This window comes from Centruroides vittatus, unplaced genomic scaffold, assembly GCF_030686945.1.
Source record: "Centruroides vittatus isolate TY-2023 unplaced genomic scaffold, ASM3068694v2 scaffold_861, whole genome shotgun sequence".
NCBI classification, from domain to species: domain Eukaryota; kingdom Metazoa; phylum Arthropoda; class Arachnida; order Scorpiones; family Buthidae; genus Centruroides; species Centruroides vittatus.
Window position 1 is genome coordinate 10,975,696 of NW_027122718.1, and position 23,227 is coordinate 10,998,922.

The window sequence follows — 23,227 nt, forward strand, 5'->3', positions numbered from 1 at the left end:
AAGTAAGATAATTATCCACTTCCTTTGTTTTTACACCTTCTTTTTCCTTAGAATTTTAATTTTTAAATTAAAAAATAAAGTATATTTTTAATGTAATTCCCATAAAATCTGTCGTAAAATTAATTTTTTTTTTATTATTTAAATGTATAATTAATTTTTAAAAATATTCATGTATAGATAGTATTATTTAAAAAAAACGCTATTTACTTAAATAATAAAAGAAATTACGTAAACAGAAATATAATTAATAAAAAATATTCGATTTTTATTATTTTAAAAATAAAACATAATATACAAAATATGTTTTATAGTATTAATATTATTTTTTAAAGATAAATACAAAATATTTGCGTGTCAATCGTATATATTTGAGCTTGTCTCTATGACTATTGAACACGCAAGAAATATAAAAAAAAATGCTTTTTTTTATACAATGTATATCTTTAAATCGTTTTGATGAAATGTAAAATGAGCTTCTTGTAATATACGAATTCGAGGACCCATTGGTATACCTAATTTTTGTAGTTTTTCTTCGTTCAGGTACGGAAGTTCCATTATTCCGATTTTTTCCGTTTCAAAATTCGGAGCGTATTTCTTTTAAAAAAAATTTATTTAAAACACGTGAAATTTTCAAATATTTTTCGTAAATTTCATGAAATATGCCCTATATATTTTCAATTTAATACTTACTTCATAACCTAATCTCTTCAAAAACTGGCGAAGTAGAGGTGGTTCGGCACCGAAGAATCTAAAGAATTATAAGGCTTTTATATATATATATATATATTGTAATGTTAAATATAATTATTTATAATAAATACGCCTAATCCTATTTACATCAATAAACGTCAATTATATATATATATAAACATGAAGTGGCAAGCAAGATGGAAGAATCTGTATAAGGAAGATCAATGCTGGAGACATTGAAAGCATTAGCAAAAGGGCTGTACGCATACAAGAAGAAACCACTTCAGTTCTTTCGGGGAATTAACACATTTAATAATATGCCTTATGGTAGTATATTCTATTAAATGTGTTAATTAATAACTTTTTATACCGTTTGTCACTAGGTAATAACGTAAGCTACTATTGGATGTTTCACGTGTGTCTTAGACTGAAGATAATACAAAGAAACACCAAAAGACTAATTTGTTAGGCATGGCGTTTTTAATGGTATAAAGTAATTCGTTAATTTAAAACATTTTTATATTCTAATCGACGGTACTTATCTAATTTTATCATTTTAACTACTCGAATGTACAGTAGAAACTGTCATCATTGTATAGTTTATAAAATCGAAATTACCATGGTAATGAATGTTACATATAGCAGTTTATCCTTTATGTCACTTTTGTTTTTAATATTTATACAATATCGGGGTCGAAATCGGCCGAGAAATTACTCGAAAACAGCCCACGACGCCATTTTCTTCAAGATGGTGAGAACGGAATTTTGTTATTGCATTTGTTTTTTTTACTAATTCAGTATATTAAAAAAAATTCCAGTAATAAGTTGCTTAACTTTTCCGGCAACGTTTGGTGGCGCCATCTGTTATGACATTAAAAAAAAAATAGTAAATGTTAATAACGATAAAATCGTCATTAAGTCCGACCCTACTGGAGATACACACGATCCCCTTTATCTCCCCCCTCGACCTTTAATCACCAAAATTTAATAGCATCAATTCCTCTAATACACAAACTTCCCTGCAAAATTTTGGGTGTTAAAGGTCGAGGGGTAGAAATGTAGTGTGTGGGTCACGTCTTATATCTCGAGTGGAATCGGACATAATGATTTTACTCGTTATTAGCATTTACAGTTTTTTAAATATATATATATAAAACCCATCCCTATCCTCAAAATTAAGCTTTTTGTCATTTTACAATAATTTAAAAAAAAAATATAAAGCTTTTTAGTATAAAATATCATAACAGATGGCGCCACACGCAGTTCTTCCCGGAAAAGTTAAACAACTCGTTGCTGGATTTTTTTAAAAATATGAGTTTTATATTAAATTGTTATATAAATATCGTACATTTTTATGTTTAAATTGATAAATTTCCACACTTTTCACATATTTTATAGCGTAAAAGTGCTAAAAAAAAATCACTTTTATTCCAATTTTCAAGTAAATATCTTCAACTTCTGCATTAAATAATGGGTTATTCGTTATTTTTTTTCAAATTTATACTTTTTATTGTTCTTAAAAGTTTATAGGAATATATATAAAACTTATAAATAGAAAGAATTTATAGGTCGTAGGGTCCTACTATATTTTCATCCATTATCAAAGACAATATATTAAATAATAACAACCATTTTTCGCACACCCATAGAGTTAGCACATGAATGGTAGGTAGGCTTTAACCCGGGTGTGGTTACAAGTACCAAAAAGATAGGCGTTACTGCACAAAGATAATAGTCATTAAGTTAAAGGAGAAACTCCACTAACTTATGTAAATGAAATGTTTACAGCACACAACAGCTTCATTCGTTAGAAATGGGCAGATCAATGGCTCATATTTTCGTTTTTAAATTATAGACTCAGTCATTTTTCATTCTCGTAACAAACCCATTAAGCAACAATTTTAAAAGGTATAATTTCTAGTTCATGACTAGTTTTTTTTTCTCTCGCTCTCTCTCTTTTTATATCAAGAAATTAATATAAATTTCAAACAATAGTTAGTAAAGATAAATTAATGAGTTTTTGTAGGTAAGGTTTTCAGATGTTGGCTGCATTCTCTTATGTAATAATACTACACAATAACAGAAATTATGAGCGATTCCCAAGCGAAGTTTTTATGAATTAACGTGTAGAAATCCCACTAATTTAATTCTATTGAGAGTTTGTGGCATTTCGTGTAAAGGAGGATTAATGAAAATGACTAGTAGCAGTTTTATGGATCTTTCGAATTGTCAATAAACTAAGTGAAACAATGTTACAGAGGATGAAAGAAAAAGCCATAAAACAAAGCGCAACATTAACTATCTATTGTATTTCTTCTGTGCAGAATTCAAATTATTTTACTTGGACGTTACAAATAAAGTAAAAAATATGAAATTTTTCTTTGTCAACACACGAGTTTAGGTACTGTACTTAATACTAAGTATACTCTATTTAAAATATAAAATAACAGCAAATACTTAGTTAATTTCCTAATTCTTCCTGGATTTAAAATCTGTAAAACTTCCGTTCGAAACGTGTCCCAATCTTTAAAGTTTTTTGAGGTAGATGACTGAACTAGTTTCAGTTGATCGCGAACCCATGTCACGTCGTTCCTTAATTCGTCTAATTCCCTCGATAAATATTGCTGCGACCTTATTTCTGACGAAAGTCGTGCGATGTTTCTTGCCAGATTGACAACGTGACATTCCAAACGTTGTATACAACGGTTAGAACTTCTAAAATTTTCGTTTAATGTTATAAATTAATTTGTATTTTGACTTAATTAAGATAGAAGATTTTCACTCACCCATTTTTGCTTTCTTTACATCGCCGTTTTTCGTTGTGGCAATGACTCTTTTCTCTATGAGTCGAACAACTCTTCCCTGTTAATGACGATAAACTTCCATAAATCTTCCTCGAACGTCCACTTCGGTGATGATGTTCTGGTCGGGATGATATCCTACTTCCCATTTTTAAACATCGACTCTTCACCCCGAGTAAACGAAGTATCTAAAAAGAATTTTAAAGCCCGTAAGACCCCAATGGTCGACGTTGAAAACTATAGTTTGAAGCAATTAATACCTCGGAATACATCGTTTCGAGCCCATCTAACTGTTGTCTAATAACGAACATTCCGTTATCTTCACGATAATTTGAAGCGGAAATGTCATCGTCGTCGTCTTCTAAAGTCAAACTTTCTAAATCTATGCTTGTTGTTGTATTAGATTCCGTGTCATCTACAAAATATTATTCGGACTTAATACGTGTCCTATATATATATATATATATATTAAATTACACTTAAATTTTCCGCTTTTAGTACTATTTATTACTGAAAAACATACTTAAAAATATTTTATTTTGATGGGAATTTCTTGTTATTGTACTTTTAAGACCCGTTTGACATCTATTCCTAACAGGTTGAGATTTCTGCCGATCTTTCCTCTCGCTGTTACTAGAATCTTGAGGCGACGACACAGTTTTTGGTCTTTAAAAAAAATTAATTAATTTATAAATTATCCATTAAGAAGACGAATTATTCTTTTAAAAATTCGTTAATTCACTTACTTCATCGAAGAAGATTGCGTTGAATCGTGAGGAACCGCATCGAGTTGAGACGTTTGGTTACAGGGAATGGATTCTTTTTTAATCCAAGTAACCACACTGTGATCCGAATCGAGACTAATATCGAGATGATGTTTGGGTCCTGTCATTCCACTTTGCATTGTACCTCTTCCAGATTCCGAGCTCGATTTATCCTCGTCTTCATCTAAATGTCTCCTCTTAGAAGTCTCTTGATGAGTTCTTCCAATGGTTTCTTTTTGTACAACTTTATCGGGTTCTTCGCTTGATTTAATGTTTAGCGATAGATCAACGTAAGTACCCTGCTGTATCATCACGTTTAATTATAATATAATTAAGATCAGTGACGTTATAAAGTCACACACACAAAGCTAACCTTATTTGGTATATGTCGATGAATCGAAGTCACGTCATCGCGTGCAAACCACTTAGCGCAAGCATTCCTCAAGCTTTCACTTTCGACATTATCATCATCACGTTTCGGAGAGAAATGAGCACAGAGATTTTGTCTTTAAATAACAATTAAAACAATGACATTTTAAAAACAAATTGGCCTATATATATATATATATATATATCTGGTAACAAAATTAAATAATTGCACCCACTTTTCTATACGACGGTGGCGTAACGTATTCGAATGATCCAGGCTTTCGTGTAACTGGAAAAATATACGTAATTATTCAAAAAATATCCGTGTAAATTATAATAAATTAATTATACAATAAATATATTCGGTTTTTATTACCTGATGAGGTATTTTCCTGTTTATCTCTGGCTGTTTAGATGTAGTATTTACCTTTAAAAATGAACGATTTGGGTTAAGATATTATTTAAAGTGTCTAATAATTATTTAAATCACTTACTTTGTTATATTCCATTTTAATATTTGTGTTACCAGAAACTATATTTTTCAAGCCATGTTCGTTACTTTTCTCTGAAATCTGTTAAAATATGTAGTTAAAAAATAAACTAAAACATGATAATTTTCCTTTGTTTTTTTTTTTATAAAGTTTACTTCTTACTGTCTGCTGTTCAACCCACGCGTGTGTCCTAGTTACTGAATGAACATTGCCGAAATCTGGAGTGCGAAACTTTTCTAGTTTCAAAGCTTGTGATAATACAGGACCGGGAGAATGCTGAATGGTTGAATGAACATCCTGTAATATTATAAATAGGAAAAAACACGTAAAAACAAGGATGTAAACAATTCTAAACACATAAAACTTCTTCCAAAATAACGTTATATACAACGCAAACATATGTAAGACCAGTAAATAATCATCTGTTTTTTATTATTAAATTCATTTTTAGATGAAAAATATTTGCATTATAAGGTTATTTTTATGATTTCAAAATGATTAGACATTACCTTGTTTATATCTTCAGTGGTTCTGCTACATGTTCGAAACTTTGATGGCCCAGATGGCTTAATGGCTACATATACAAGGAAAAACACTTTTGTCAATTTATTGAGTAAGGGTGAGCCACACGTTCACCTTACTGTCACGATGTGTTAGCTAATGTCAAAGGTCATCATCATTGGAATTTTTTAACTTAAGTCTCTTAGCAGAAAGACAATAAACTTCTATTCAAACTACGCTCTTTACTAATAGTTAAATTATTAGTTTTTCTTTTTTCTTCTCTCTTTACTCTCCTTTAATAATCATTTTCTCCATGTTTATTACTTTATTAACAATTTTTCTATTTACTTTTATCCCATTTAACAGTATATTTTTTTACATATTTACTTTCTTTCTTAAATAATTTTCGTACGGTCTATTCTCTTCAACAATACTTTTTAATGCAAATTAATGATTATATTTAAAATAAACTGGTTAATTTAGCTAGAGAAAAGCATTCTTATACAGAAAATCTTGTATATTTTTTTGTATATATGGAAACAAAAATTGAAACTTACCATGTAAATGTCTGGTAGAGTAGGAATTTACATTATTGTGAATCATGCGATCTGTTGATGTTGATGACTCTTTCATGTAAGAATCAGATCGTAAAGGTGAACTTCCGTTCTGGATGGATTGAGACAACTGAAGGAGAGAAATTTTATGCGAAAAATCAAAGAAACGACCACCTTAATTCTTGTATTTTAAACTTTAATTAATTTTACACATAAAAAAAATTTAATTAATAAGCCTTTATAATAAAAGCTTAACGATCTATTAAACCTATAATAAAATAGGCTACATAACAAATTAATCAATGAGTCGAAAGGAAAAAAAAGAAGTCCATTTATTTCTTTATTAAGATACATAAGATTTTTAATATATAAATATAATTTTCTGATGGGAGATTGTGCGAATATGTAAAGTGAAGACATGTATGTCACGTCACATACTTTAACCTGCTTTGACCTTTGACCTTTATAAGCCATTAGGCTATTATCAGGGCGATAGAACCCAACAATAAATGGTGCCGGTACTGAGCTTTCAACATTTTCTCCTTCTTTCAAGCTCTCACGAGGTATAGAAGCTGAGGCCAGATGTGAGTATGTTCGATGACTCGATATCTAAAAAGATATAGAATTGTTTTATATTTTATTTTAAAATTAAATATATTAATAAATGAATGTACGTAGAATCTCACTAAAATTCGAAAAATTTTATTTTAAAAAATAGTAAATTATAGGTGCGATTTAAAAAAAAAAGAAGAAGAATGGAATGTATTTAGTTCCAGTTGAGTGTAGAAAAAAGAAATTTTTGCTAATGCCAGGTTAATTTTTTTGAAAGATTTAATGGAATTTGACGTTTTTAGAAGTCAATTTTCATAGGAAAAAACACGAAGGTTTTTCACTGCATTAAAAATATCTCCAGGTACTTAACAAAACATTAAAGTTTCGTTGACCTCGTGAATGAAAAAATTTAGATAATTTAACACTTCGAATTGCACACTCTTCTAAGTATCCTCTATGAATACAACTGCTATTTAATGGGTAATGATGTGGGCAAATATATGGATAGAATATAAATGACAATATAATACGGAAACTTTGGGATATTTTCCAAAAAATATCAAAATAAAATTATATAATTCAAAGATCTTTTCAAAGAAATCGTGTCTAAAGGTTAATTCGTACTGTCAACGCATTTGACGCATTTAATTGTATTGACGTGCGTGTTACGTGCTTTTCTATCCTAAAAGCCTATCATACAACTTGTTTGGCAAGCATTTCTGATGCTGTATAAACGGTCATATACTAGTACATAACTTTACAATACGGTCAAGAAGAAGAAAACGTGCCTTTGTCACACCTTGAAATATCATATAAGTTAATTTATATATATAATGAGATCACTTAGCCCATACAATAACGTTTGTTAGTAATTAAATAAATGGTTTTTAGTGTTGAGAAGGTAATAAAAAAGCTAAAAATTCATTTAAAGATTATTACAATTATAATATAATGAAGGAATCAAAGGAAATTGAAGAAGATACCATTATTCATACAATAATACATGCATTTCTTTGTAAAAAAAAATGATACTTATATTCAATTTTTAGAGTTGAAAACACAAAAAAATTAAAGTAAAAACCAGATAATAAAGTAATTTGGACCAGAGATGGCAGTTAAACCACCATCTTTAGTCCAAACTTTTATATGTAAGACATAATATATATGTATAATTAATTAGTGATACCTTTTTACACATTGAGTTATATTTAAAAGTTATATAATTTAATTTAAAATACTATCATATTTTGAAGTAAATATTATTTTATAGCTCAATGTTGTTTAATTAAATTGCATGGATGCTCACCCTAAAGAAGGTGAGATGCTGACATTGTACTGTACCGGTACAGTATATTTGCCACTTCGCCACGCTTGAACCATTGTACCTTTCACAAATTTCTCTTTAGCGGCATCGTGTACAGAGTAAGAGCTCTAATTTGATATCTAAATCGTATTTTTATTTCCAGCCGTTTATTCAAACTGAATCGGACAAACCGAAACCCCCCTTTCAATTAACATATAGAAGATTAACCGTTCTATTATTATCTGTTGCATAGTCTACGCTAATCTACGAATATGAATGAATTTAATAAGACTATTTGACTGTCCAGACATAGAATAAATTAATATATAACACAAATAAATTGCTAGAGTTAGATTTTTTGAAGCACGATGACTAGTAACTCCGTTTTCGACATGAAATAATAATATTATGCACGTTTGAACATTTGACTTTATTTTAGATTGAAAATAGGAGTATGCTATAATATAACATGACACGATACACAGAATGTTAAAGATATATTCGTTATTTATATGGTAAATACCACACATCCTACCGAATAGTAAACGTAAGTCGAAAACTCAACCGTTTCTGAGATATTAACAATTTTGTATGTTAATATCACGACTAACTTGTCATGATATATGAGAGAGGATAATGTTGCCACATCTTTACCTCGATATTCACAGATGTTCACGTGTCCTCCCTCCATTTCCATGCACGCTTGGCATCATCTTACAGAATGGCAAACTCTCTGTATTTGTCGGTTATTTATATCAGAAACGATCGAGTTTTTGACACATGTTAACCATATAAATGCGGAAAGATTTTCTAACATCCTACATAAAATGGCCTATGAGTATTGTATTGGTTTTTGCATAATTTTTAATATTTAAACCACAAGAAAAATATCTGTTTAATGCAAGGATTACAATTAATATTTTCATTTCTTTAACTAAGATATTTTGAAATTTTTAAACTATTAACAGATCATATCCCTTTAGATATAATTTGAAAAGTTACAAAGGTTTGAATATCCAAATTTAATTAGTGAAGAGCTCATTTTCCAATCTGATTTTCGCATGCCGTATACAGTACTGTACTATCACTGCAGTAAACATTTTTACACTTAATAATGGAAGTTTCAATTAAGAAATTCTTAATGATAATAGTATTAATAGAACATTCGGTATCCTCACAATTAGCAGGATCCATAAAGAATTACTAGGAAAATTATTGATACAATTCATAACTTCTAAGATAAAACCAATGTTACTAATCAATAAAATACAGTAAATAAGCTTAGTATTAGAACAATACGCAATCAATATCATAAAATAGTATATTAGAAATTCGACATTCATAGAGTAATACAATAAATCTACACATTTTCTAACAGAATATTTATGATATAAACTTTATAAGATAAAAATTACATGATATTTTATTCATTGAAAAAATAAAATATTAAAATTTTCTGAAATTATTTCATTAAATATTCAATAGAAAACAACTACAAAATTTATCACCAATTTTAAAAACATGTAAAAAAAACATCGAAATTAGTTGGAAAAAATTCAAAATAACTAACAGAAAATGAATTATTCAAATAAATATGACAGCATATTTAATTTAAATTCTATAATTTCATAGGTTAACAATCAATAGACGTTATTGTCATTAGGGATTTTACCCCGCTAATATGACAATATCAATAAATATGTGGGTTTTTAAACGAATATTCGGGTGTTTTTTTTTCTTTTCAAAATGTAAAAAATTCAGAGAGGAATTAATGACAAGATGAAGAGAAAACAAAGTTGAATGGAGTGATCAAATAGGCGTGGAACTGCCTTGAACGGAGACATTCAACTTGTCTATTCATTTATGTCTTCATTCAAAGAATTGGTCGTAACTAAGGTTAAAAATATTTTTAGACAATAAAAAATGTTTTAAGTATAAAAACAAATGTAGAATTTTTATTTTACAACTATTTAACTTTAGCAGTAAGTCAAAATAAAATATTTATATTACGCTTCACTTTATCGTTTCGAATTATATGAATGTAATTTAATTCCTTTAATTTCAGTCTTCTGACAAAATTCTATTATTATTATTATTTTTTTTTTTTTTGTTCTAGAATATAATATATTTTGTGAAAAGCGTGAAAGAATCCCGTTTAACTGACATTTTACTGACAACCAGATGAATGTATTCCCTCCTCCTTGCCCTCGGTTCAAAGGATTCTATGTTAAACTTCTTCTTTTAAATTGAAACACTTTAAGTATTTAATTTTATTATTTAAGCAACATATAAAATTATAGAGAAAGGATCCGTAATTTGTTTTAGTTTGTAAATTTGAATTATTAGTAATTTTTGAATTTAAAACAAATTCTTTCAATGGATGAATCGCGATCCCGTTCAATACAGTTTTTATCAAAGAAAGAGAATCACAGTTCTTCAATTAAAAAAAAAATTGAGGAAATATGCTCTAAAACATTAATTCTTTCTTCTGATTAGGCCTATATTAATCGTTATAAATTAATTAAAGATGCGCCCTTAACAAACGTCAGCATAGGATGACGAATTTTTCTTCGAAGAAAGTCTCGAGCATCATTCTCACATGGGTATTATCATTGAACTGTATATTGACTATACGGTACTGTAGAGTGCGAAATAGATGGTAGTCGGTTGGCGCCAAGTCTGGGCTGTAAGGCTGGCAGAATTTCCCAGGCCCAGACTGGCCAGCTTCTCTAAGGTCATCTTTGCTCTATATGCTAGCGCGTTGTCGTGGTGTTACGGATTTTGTCGATTTTTGGAATGTATGGAAACACTCGCGAGTTGTTGCGCTAATTCTCTGGTGGTCAACCATGGATAATCAACTCTCAATTGCAGAAGAACGTCATCATCACTGGAATCGGGCAGCGATTCCATTGAAGATATTCCATGAAGAAATCCAGAAATCTCCATCCTTGAATTTCTTGAATCAATTGTAGAAAGTGTTGACTGTGTCTTCGCCAAATGCCCTTGCAGATGAGATCGTGAGCTTTCGTTGCGTTGTGGCCACTTATGAAATGATATAGCAACATAACGCTAATGTGTTGTTTCGAAAGTTTCGTATTGTCAGACATTGTTGATGCGTCTATTTCCATGAAATATGTGATGCAATGCCCCTGATTACTCTACTTATATACCCACATCGGAACATGTTTTCCTGTCGTTTCTAGAAAATGTCACCTTTACAACCTGATATTATGTTTACGTAAAGGTGGTCATGAATTACGATTGTGTTATAATTTAAGAGTTGTAAATCTTCGAGGATGAGAATCAAGTGTATCTGTATTTTCATAAAATACGATTATTGATGATATTCAGTTTGAGATTGTCAAACAAAATCTTGTCGTCTTATGTTAAGATGATAAGTAGTCATCACTATTAATTAGAACTAGACTGTTAGCTATATTATATTTAAATTTAAATTGTTATTGAAATGTCATGTATAACCCCCGTAAGAAGAGTGATCTTATGACAATAAACTGCTGGAATTGGAAAATAATAGATACTTAACATCATAAAATAAATTTTAACTCAAGTAAAGTTTGGTGTCAATTTATGATTTTCGATTGAAAAACACTTGCACAAGGTTCGTCAAAAATCATCCAACTTCTAAATTATTTTTTAATGATTCTTTTAAATTACATATAAATTTATTTTAAATTTTATTGTTTCATAACGTATTAAAAAGTATTTTCAAATTTAAAAATGATAGTTTGTTTCTCCTTTTGCATTTCGATATGCATAAAAGTTTACATAGAGAACAACATAGAATATACTGTACAGTACGGTAGCACAGTTACTTTCCCTTTATGGAAATAATCATAATATAACCGTAAAAATTTAAAAAAATAATCAAAGTTAACAAAAAACAAAACATTTAAAAAATACTTTATATTTATTATCTTAAATTAATTAAACAAAGGTGGGAAGAAATAACATATTTTGCAAAGAAATATGTTATTTCCTCCCACTTTGTCAATCAATCGCTAGTTAACCAATCATCGTTGAGAATCATTAAAACATTGTGTCTTTCATATCAAGCAAAGAACCACTCATATTCACATAATTTTCTTCCTATATTCCATAATATATTTTCTTGCATTTTAAAATCATAAATCATATATTATTAAGAATTTTAAGAAAAATGTCATCACATATTATCCAAATTAATAAAAATTTAACAATAAATTAAATGTATAAAGTTTCTTCAATAAATATCGATTGGTTTTAATAAGGATTTTTTAACTTAAACAAAAATTGATTTTATTACAATTGCAAAATTTATATTATTATACTGTATAAGGATTATAACATGCTTAAGAAAATATTTTTTAAAAATCTATATACACCTTTACGCAAAATTTATTCTTTATTTTTTTATAATTACACATAGAAACATATAAAAAAAGTATTTTAAAACAATTGTTTACACGATGTTAATTTAATTTTTTTATTAATTTGATTATAATTAAATTAAACTAATAAAAAAATTAAAATCAACAGAAATTTTGACCATTCTTATATCATTGATTATTTATTAATAGTCTATTTTAGCTAATTTTCACTGTTTTAATAATTTTTAGTGAATTATTATTTTAATTTGTAAGCTAATTCTTCATTTCAAGTCATTCTCTCGGATATTTACATAAAAATCACAATTTTAAAAAATTTTCTTCTTCTACCAAACGTCAAAATTATTTATGCTAATAATTTTAAGACATAAATTAAAAATCTAATTTAAAAATTCCTACGAACAAAAGCAGCCCTCTACCAAATGTGGTATAAAAGCCTAAAAGATCTTAAAGAATATTTAATTACCTTAACGATAATTGGTTGAATTAAATAAAAATCAACTGAAGTAATTAAACTCCGCCTACTTGGACAATCAATCATCGAACGTTCGACCAATTATCGTTTGAAATCTTTGAAACGTTTATCTTTCATATTCAGCAAAGGACCGCTCATGTTCGTAAGATTTTTTTTTAAACAATTATGCTCCAAGTTCGTTATTTTAATTCATTTTACATATATTTTATTGCGGTTATTTTTTAAAAGAACTTTCTTGTCAATCTAATCGTGTTAAAATAACTTAATTATTTAAAATATATTCTACACAATTCTACAGTTTATTGGAGAATTTTAAAAGTAATTACATAAAATATTAGTATTTTAACTAAGCACATTCTTACATTAGTATAATATTAATGTATACTTGTATTAATCTGATTAATATATTATTTTTAATAAAATTATTTTAAGTATTTATTATTAAGAAAACCTTTTTTGTTAATCATTACATTACGTTCTTGCAACAGGGCAATAAATATTTATTATAACTTTAATGGAAAAAAAGTCTTAATTTATATCTAGATTTCAATAACTAAAACAAACTATTAACATTGTTTTTATACGAAAGTATTGCTTCAAACAGAATTCTGTACTGAAGTTACAGACTAAAAACAGTAGCTAAGCATATTTATACTATAAATAATTAATTCTCGGACATTAATATTTTTATTTTTGCTATTAAGTTAACCTGGACATATATTTTTTTTTGTAAAAGTCTCGATCATGATCATATCAATTCCTTTAGACAGTAGAGGAATCACGAAATTTTACAACCTTTGCTATAAAAATTAACTATAAAACTATAAAAAAAACCTCGTTAAACAATGCTTAACGACTTTTTTAAATATATAATATATTAACAGTATACAATTTCTCATAAAATATTTTTATTAAACATGTTTCTTTTTGAAACATGGCTCCTTCTCGATGTATCATATTTAAAAAAAAATTCACAGATGACACGTTAGTAAACCATATAATTATCCAAAGAAACAAAGATCAGATAACCCAAAGGAAAATTTCGTGTAAATCGGAAAGACGTGAGTTCGGTTCCCATTTTGAGAACCGAACCCACGTCTTTCCAATTTTCATTATATATATTAAACTATTCTAAGTAACATGCATTCATGTAGGTCTTTATATAGAAATATTTCATTTTACTTTAAGAACATTTATCACATGAATGTTTATGAAATTATGTAGGTGGACATGTAGTTTATATACAAGTCTGGGCGTTACTTATTATTAAAAACTGCAGTTAATTTTCATTAACTTTATAATGTAAAATACATGCAGTGAATAATTTATATCCATTTCTTCCTAATAACCTGTTATTTAATTCATATATATATATTTATAGCTCTTATAATGTTATAATTTCAAATTAGAGCATAAATGCCCGTAGTTTTTCAATAAATTTAATATATAAATAATGTAAAAATCAATATTTCTAAGTGTTTTTATGTAGATTATAAGATTTGAATAACAAGTTTTTTACTCTAAAAAAATTTCAACGTTTTAAACGAGGTTAATATTTTAAAGTATTTGGGATATGTTCTAATTTTCAAATAGGAAATGAAATTTTGGGCATTATCAAAACAAGCATATAAACAAAATAAAAAGATTTAAATATAGGAGAGGAATGGATGTAAAAATCTTTAAGGAAGGATCGAAAATACAACCATTCGTATTTGAGATCCTTCCTCGAAGTCCTATATTTCAGACTTTAAATAAAGTTTAAAGCAATAAATATAGATATTTTATGGAACTTTTCTAGGTCATTCTTTCTTGTCTATCCTTTCACGTTATCCCTATTGAAAATAACTGTGTATTGTGGTTTACATATTCAACTCAACTATACGAATATATATTGATACGCTTTATCTTTTATAAATTAGATTATATTTAAATAGAATATTGGCTCTAAAACACTAAACTTTTCTAAAAATGTAAACAAAAACATTTTGCGTTTAAGAATAAAAGGTCATTATTATAAACGACTATTAACGTGACTGAACTTGTAAGATGATGTTATTGATATATTTCTTTAAAGTAAAAGAATACCAAAAATACAATGGATGATGTATTTACTCTCTATGAAGAATGAAGAGAGGTTACATAATTTGGTGCATTTTGTAGTCTTATCTATAGTTACTCGTGAGAGAGGAGTAGCCCGAAGGTTAACACAAAATGCTACTAAACCGTGAGAAAAAAAAAGGGAAAGATCATGACCTGACATCTTGTTTTGATCACTTTAATTACCATCTAATCGAGCGAAGTTTAAAAAAAAATCGCAAAAAAACGAGTTTACATCATCGAGTATCATCAAAATAAAGATAATGAATTAATCGATTTAAGTTTCGTTATTTTTCGAATTCGATATTTCTCGAATATTGATTCTTTTTTTTTTTAAATTATTTCAATTTCGAATTCGAAAACGGGTAGACGAAACCAGTTTTGAACGTCTTGAGTAAAAATAAAGACGTTGTTTGCCATCTCTTTTGCATTCAATCATCCATCACTGCTTAACGATTCGCATCTCCACGTCATAATTGTCTCGTGCACTATTGGTTTGCATGTCACGTGCTAAACAAGATTGCACGTCCCTTTTATGCAACTTCAATAATTCAAAATGTACACGCTTCGAAGATTAATTACCAATTAATTACGATGGCAATTAAAATATTTTATGATTATAAAAAAAAAAACAAATTTATGGAAATAATGTCTACGTTTAAAACTTTTAATAATTAATAAATTATAATACAGAATTTATTTATTTATTATTTATTTTTTTTTTCAAACAATTGTAAATTCGAATATGATGGTAATGAGAAGTTTAAAAATAAATAAATAAATAAGATGCTGTAAAGTATGCAAATTTGGCGCTTGATAGGGAATCTACGAGCCAAATAAATGTATAAATATGAATGAAATTCTTCAGGAAAATGTTTTTCGTACATTAAAATGCACTTATTTTAACTTAAATCATATTTTTAAAGATTTCTTAATCTTTGGAGTAAAGGTGATATATATTTTTCAGAACATCCAAACGGAAGATTTGCATCACAAATAAATAAATAAATAAAAGAAGGAGAAAGTATCGAGAATTCTAAAGATAGAATAATGAAACAAAAGACAAATTGCGATTTCTCAGAAATCAGACACGTTCCAATTTAGCTAATTTGGCAAACGTGCGGTACTTTCGTCAAATTGTCCAGAGAGGCATGTAGAAATTACAGATAAGGAAAAAAAAAATAAAGGTATGGAGTCGGGAAAATTTCCACGAAGACTATAGGCATAGCCCCGTAAAGTGCCCCCTAAATACCGACGATTTGACCTACGACCCGATGATGCCGCCCCCTCCGACAACCCTTCGGGTGAACATGTTAACTACAGGTTGTAACCACACGCCAACTACCCGACGTTCTTTGCGACAGACACGAGTACCGTGACGTCACATGCCCGCCCACGTTGGGATGAGGATAGATTGTAGCAATCGCTTGACTACAAAATATGTATAATTATTAACATAAGTACAGCGTGTACACCCACGCATAAATAACATTTTTTTACTATTCTAGTTATCGTGTATCGGAAAATTTCTGTATTTAATAATTACAACGATGATGATGAGGAGGATGAGGAGGAGGAGGAATGTTTCGACAATTTATATATGTACATACGTAGAATACAATTCTCTAAAAACACGCCTACCGGTATCGACTGGTTTTAGAAATTCATTAAATGAAAAAAAAAAATCAGGTCGCATTGTAATCACTTAAATTACATTTTAAAATCATAATATATTTATATTTAAAGCCGAAAAAATCAATTTAAAGATGCAAAAGAATAATCTAAGAATTAAAAAAGTTTTGCAAAACATTTCGTGTTTAGGGAACGAACTCGAATTAACTGAATGTCTTTAATTTTATACCATATAATTACGCTAAAAAAATATTAATTGCGTGTACATCTTACCTCTTTGGTTGTTTCTTTCTGTCGAGAGAACTTTCTACGAGATTCAGTCATGAACATCCTTCTCTAACGACCGATCCTTCACAACTGAAAACTCAGCACCCTCTAACACCTGAGGCTATAGTAAAGCGCTGTTTGAAGGCGGCCATTTTACTTACCTCAATGGTTATGTTAATGTTCTTGGTCAGCATAAGATGACCTCCTAAGCAGTCCTCATAACACGAAAAGAACGGGAGCGTCCTGAAAACGGTAAAAATTTATACATTATGCTTATCAGATTTTTCCCCCCCCTTTTAGATGTTTCGGTTTTTCGAATGGAAATCTAAAAGAAACGGACGATGCTTGTATTGTAATTAATTAAATTCTATATTATTTGATATCATTAAATATTTCTCAAAATTTTGGTGTTAAAATTCTAAAAATCTTAATAGAATATTGACTATTAGCGTACGAAAAAAAATTACAATACATTTTAATTAATTGCGCGAACATTAATTACCGAATTAATTAATTTTTAAATATTTGACTTTTTAAAAACTGCAAGAAGAAAAAAGTCCTTGCTATTATCTGATATAAAACTAGGTTACGTGTATTTTACGTACACGTTCTGCTTTATTTATATAAGTACTGTACAGTGTTATGCTTACTGTAAAAATACAATATGTTAACGTAAATAGCAAACTGTATTCTTTAATTTAGAAATTAGTAAATATGTACATTTTAAATAAAATTTAATTTATTTTTTATTAATTTAGAAAGAGTTTATCCATTGGTCAATTTGTAGTGTTCCGTAAGATAAATTATGTAGAAAATTTCATAATATAAGAGGTCCAATATACATTCTGGTGTTAAGCTTGATCGAGATGGAATCGAGAAGTACGGCTGTATGACTACTTGTTTCGTGCATAAGATTTTGACTACTTATTTGAGATAATCGAGGGGTTTTGAATTAAATTTAATCGGTTGTTTTAGATGATTTTAAAATATATATAATTGATTGATGCTATAACAATTTTATTTTTAAAATAAAAACAAGAATGTCTACATACCTTTTTCCTATATTAGAATATAGCGCCATTCCGAGATCAATTATAAATTTCGGGAACATGTTCTATAATATTTTAAGGGTGTAATATAACTAATGCAGTGTTAATATTTGTATACGCGTTGTTTTTATTGTAGAGCATATAAAGGTATTTTGATTTTCATAAAAAAAAGATATGAAATTGTGCTTTCTGACAGACACTAAATGTCTATAGGCCATAACTATGCTAAAGGCTTAGTTATACAGACATTTAGTGACGTATCAGCTAAACGTAAATGCGTTTAGAGGTTTACGTAACTATGCTAACGACTAAATGCATAGTTACGTAGGTATTTATGGCATAATTTAATGAGGGATGGCGCATTGCATTTGAGAGGAAGTAATTTTTAAAAGTTTATATTCAAATAGGACTCTCAGTCGAAATATTTTAATTATTAGACTTAGTTGTGGTATGTAATCCCGGAGAGTAGACATTGGTCGGACGAAGTGGCGAGCTAATAAAATATCAGCGTCGTTTATAGCCAACGCGTGAACAATGAACTACGAGAAGAGCATACACATCAAGCAAACTGACGAAGTAAAAAAAGTGCTCATGAACATGAGCAGTTATCATTAACCCTTTCGCCCGATACAGTCGATAGCTTTGTAGAAATAGCCCCGCGAGTAATGCGTGCTCGAGTAGATCCGGGACGGGATTTGACTCCATCCCCCTTAATTTTGGTTGCTATGAGGGGAAAGTGGGAGACTGTGGGATGTCATGTGCCATTACAGTACTCGGTCCGGGTTAAGGAGATAAGTATGCGGAGGTCGGGTGGTCACGAACTAAACTTTTCAACGCAACCAAAGATGATGTGAAAGGACCGATTCGTCGCCCGCTACGATGACGATACACGTTGAAAATCTTTCACGTATGTGAAATTTATAAGTGGAAGGCAACTAAAAACATCCGCTCCCTTTTTTTATAAGTTAGATTTATGACTAACCGAATTCAACCTTACATTTTCGTATATAGTTTGAATGTTATAGAATAATAAGATATAAAAAATGCATCAGATTATCATCCTTATCAGTTCTTTATCCTTTAACGTAAGCCAAGGTGCTAATTTCCTCTATTGAATGTCATATTTGTTAGAGAATATGGGACGTGATAGAGGAACCACTCGCTTGTCGTAAGTTAAAAATGATAGGATCAAAAGTTGTCAGACAAAGAGACGCATCACTTCTTGTATGTCAGTTTGATATACAATGATGAGATATGAAGATGATGGAATGAGCGATTGGACTAGTAGATAGCGTCGGTATTTCATGAGTTTGTGGACAGCAGTTGCTGCTCAATACATCATCCGCAACTCAACCCTCTCCATCCTTACGAGCCGCTTAAGATCACCTACAACAACTCTTCTAAATATATATAAGATAGGCGGGTGTAGTGACCTATACTGTATTCGAGTCCGTGTCAAGTAATGAACTTAATTTTCTAACTGTAATTTTCGCGACGATCGTGAAAACGTTACGTTCTGTACCGATCTTCATTAAGGAGTTTGGATGACCAGAAACTCATTCATCATCTATGACCTCCGTGTCTGAAATGATGGGTATCGCCTCGGGACTTTTCCTCACCGGAGTTACCTGAATTGAGACACGACCGAAGTGACTTGATCATAAGCACTAATTGAGGTCAAATTCATTTAATTAGTTCATTATTACAACCTATATAAAGCTAGAGTTAAAGAACTTCCGTCCTTTAACAACACGCTTCTTAACATGCAATTACAACTCGCTGTTCTTAGGTTCCTTTCTTTTATTATAGTCTATTTATTTCTAATTTATTAAAGATTTTAGATTTTCTACAATTTCTATAATTCTAGAAAAATCTAATTTACAATTAGCCTGTATAAAATATATAAATCTACATTAATCTTTAAAAAAAAAAAAAAAAAAAATAGGAATTTTTATTTTGATTTCGATACATTCTTAAATAAAATTCCAGAAACCAAAGATAAAAATCACATAACATAATCATACAACATAAAACACGAGTAACAATAATAACTGTAAAACTGGACATAAAAACAATTTATAATCTGTAAAATAACAGATAAAAAAATGTAAGAATAAAGAGAAAAAAAAGATAAGGTCAAAAATCTGATGTCCATGATTTATGAATGCAATTTTAATCCCAGAAGAGAGAAGTGTATATATCTTATATATATATATATATATCTTTAAAGGTGTACTATGAATATAAAATATAAAAATTCATCATGAAAATGATAGAGAAACAATTTACTTATCTATCAAACAGTAAATAAAACATCGGCAATTTTCTAAATTGTACACAAGCAGGTATGTGTGTGTGTGTGTATGCGTGTGTGCATATATATATATATTTTAACGACAGTTCTACAAGCAAATATATCAGTATTCTGATCTGCTAGGAGCATTAAATATGCAGGTTGAACGAGCACGATTCGCACTTAACTATCTTTTAAACAATAGATGGTTTTGCATCATTTTTTCAGGTGGAATTCAGAAAGAAAACCACGAAGAGTTAACTAAAAGATGCTTTATTGTTTCTATAGTAATAACTCGATAATTATCCAATTATATTTTTATAATTATCAGAGTTAAAAGTGGCCATAGTGGTCGTGTTAAATTTATTGCTGGTGAGTTCATATTCTTTAAATTCTTTCCAACCGGTGGATCGCTATCTCTTTGATTGTTTTGCAAACTATCATCTAGAACGTCATTCGATTAAAAGGTATTGCTAATTAAAATAATTAATTTTATATAATATTATTCGGCAATATTAAAAACGATTATATTTTTAAATGATATAAAATGATCAGAAGATGATGCACGGATGATCAGAAAAATGCCACAGTAATGATCAAAAAATGCCGAAAGATGATTGCAGGTATGACTAGAACAATGCCACAGAAATGATCAGAAATACACCGTAAAAGTAATTAGAAAAATGCTATCAAAAATAATTGCGATGGAATAGAAACACGCCATAGAAAACGATCAGAAAAATACCATTAAAAAAGAATCGTGAGAATTATTAGAAAAGATATTTTTATCAAAGTCACCTCTTAGCAATTTCTTTAATTCACTCATTTATTTTCGCATCTTCAAACACAGAATTACACGTTTGTAATTCTGGATAACTACAATTCCGTTCTTAGCGCCATATTCCGATTTTAATGCCCGAAGCCATCACGATCTTACGTTGTTGTTATAAATTGCTCGGGAGGTCAAACAAACAACGGGACAGAACACTTACCAAAGTAACAGCTGCGACCATCGACAGATAAAATCGTAATCACGATTCTCTTTCTAAACACGACATTAACTCGACAGTCTCGATCGATCCTCGATTCCTAGTTCTCTGCATCGACACTAGGAGGATCGATCTTTCGATACAATACTTTTTATTCTAATGTATATAATGATGTTGCCATCTTCGCTTCGGGCTATTTCTCTCGTCTACTATTTTTATTTTATTATTTTTTTTTTATATAAATTAAAAATATCTAAGTTTTTTGAGTTTGTTTTAATTCTAAATAAAATTTAAATGTAATAATATATTAATTAAAGTTTAAAATGTTTAGGCTAAATCTTTTACACTATTTAGCGAAAGTACCAGTGCATTAAAGGTCCTTTATTTTGTGCACTTTTGAGAGATTTAAATACTCTATTTTCTTTATTTTCCATAAGATTTTACTTTATTTCAACGTAAATTACGGTAGAAACACTATTATAAACTTTTTGTAATGGCGTCGGAGATTATAAAGACTTTCGAATGAAACACTTCGATTCACTTCAATGAACAAAGTTTTTCTTCGGAGTTTTTTCGTTTCTTTGAATCTAAATTCTTTTGACAATTGTTTCAACTGGCCTCCAATGAACTTTCACTACATTTTATATCTTACGCCTTATATATATATATATATATATATTATACAACTGTATCATTAAATATTAATAATTAATTAATTAAAAACTAAGAAAATAATAAATATATTTTAAAAAAAAATTATTTAGAAATGCTTTAAAATACTCGATTTTTGAATGGGTATTATAATTATATTACATTCAAATTCATTTTCCCATAATTTAATTATGTTAGGTATTTTTAAAATAAAGAGTACGTTTTAGAGGATAAATTATTAATTTTCATTCTTATATATTTATTAGAAGAATTATAATGTAAATAGTAATACGCAAACAGCGAAATTTTAGTACCTCTCTTAGCTTGGTAGGGCCTAGGCCAATTTGAATTAGAGGACCTGGCGTACAGTGTTGACTTTTCTTCGGTTAGAAGTAAAAAAAAAAAAACATTGATATCTGAAATACAGTAGCAATTTCATGATTAAAATATGCAACAACCTGTTATAAGTTAACATGTAATTATTACCTTAGTGCTCTCAAAGCAGAAAGAGACAAAAATAAAAATAAGATTCCTATTCCTTACCATCATCGTGTAACTAAGCTGTCTTAGGATTCTGGTTCCTCTGGAATGGCCCCTAAGAATTTCACTTCGGTTTTATTATTTCGTAAACTTCTTGGGGGCCATTTAGCCTTCTGGGAAGTCGAGATTCCATGTTCCTGTCTAGTTACACCTGACAACCTGGGCAGCTCTCGTTGTGGGTTAAGCTTTGCCCATAATGGGTATAATTTGAGATCAGTCACATATAATTCGGCTGTACTAAAACCATAATATTAGACTAATTCTATTCGTGAATGAAAAAAAAAACTGTTCTGGTGCATTTAACAGTATAAAATAACAAGTTCAGATGAAAAGAACATGATAACAAGTGATTATTATTTCTATTATCGCGTTCATACAGCTTTTGTGGATACATTTTCATGAATTCCAATGATCCAATTCACCCCTATTACCCTACATTAACACAGTGGTACTTCGTATAACGTACTTAATCCCGTTCCAGGTGCACGTCCGTTAAGTGAAACGTCCGTTATACGAAACGCATTTTCCCATAGAAATACATGTTAAAACATCTAATTCGTTCCGCGGCATAAAATAACCGTACTGTATCATAAAAAAATGAACATGGGGTGCGTTCTTTTATTCCTCCGCGTAACTCTGCGCGAGCGACATCCGTTAAAAAATTCCTGCAGAACGCGTTCCTAAATTCGGATGGGAGTGCACGCCGTCGAACGGCAAAAACGGCCGCTTGTAGCAGTAGTTTACGGTGGAAAGCAACATGGCGTCCTCCATGGCTAAGATAGTTTCGTTTCCGGGTCCATTATGAGGTTTTATGAATGAGAATT

At 29.3% G+C, this 23,227-nt stretch overlaps 1 protein-coding gene across 4 annotated transcripts; it reads right to left on the reverse strand.

The window, feature by feature from the left end:
• Positions 1 to 353: 353 nt before the first annotated feature.
• LOC136990005 (uncharacterized) lies at positions 354 to 21,395 on the reverse strand. 4 transcript variants are annotated; one of them, XM_067288323.1, is made up of 16 exons: positions 21,216 to 21,395; positions 17,043 to 17,124; positions 6,174 to 6,300; positions 5,625 to 5,689; positions 5,278 to 5,412; positions 5,119 to 5,196; positions 5,001 to 5,051; positions 4,861 to 4,913; positions 4,629 to 4,761; positions 4,238 to 4,557; positions 4,015 to 4,157; positions 3,752 to 3,906; positions 3,477 to 3,679; positions 3,148 to 3,405; positions 691 to 748; positions 354 to 594 (listed from the first exon to the last, which is right to left on the reverse strand). In XM_067288323.1, exons 2-16 carry the CDS (start codon positions 17,073 to 17,075, stop codon positions 427 to 429), a joined length of 1,980 nt encoding a protein of 659 aa, XP_067144424.1. In that variant the 5' UTR covers positions 17,076 to 17,124; positions 21,216 to 21,395; the 3' UTR covers positions 354 to 426. The 4 variants fall into 4 exon arrangements, with proteins under 4 accessions (XP_067144424.1, XP_067144425.1, XP_067144423.1 ...); XM_067288324.1 differs by lacking the exon at positions 21,216 to 21,395 and adding an exon at positions 21,022 to 21,181; XM_067288322.1 differs by lacking the exons at positions 17,043 to 17,124; positions 21,216 to 21,395 and adding exons at positions 6,609 to 6,779; positions 16,888 to 17,006 and having other exon boundaries at positions 4,238 to 4,554.
• Positions 21,396 to 23,227: the final 1,832 nt, after the last annotated feature.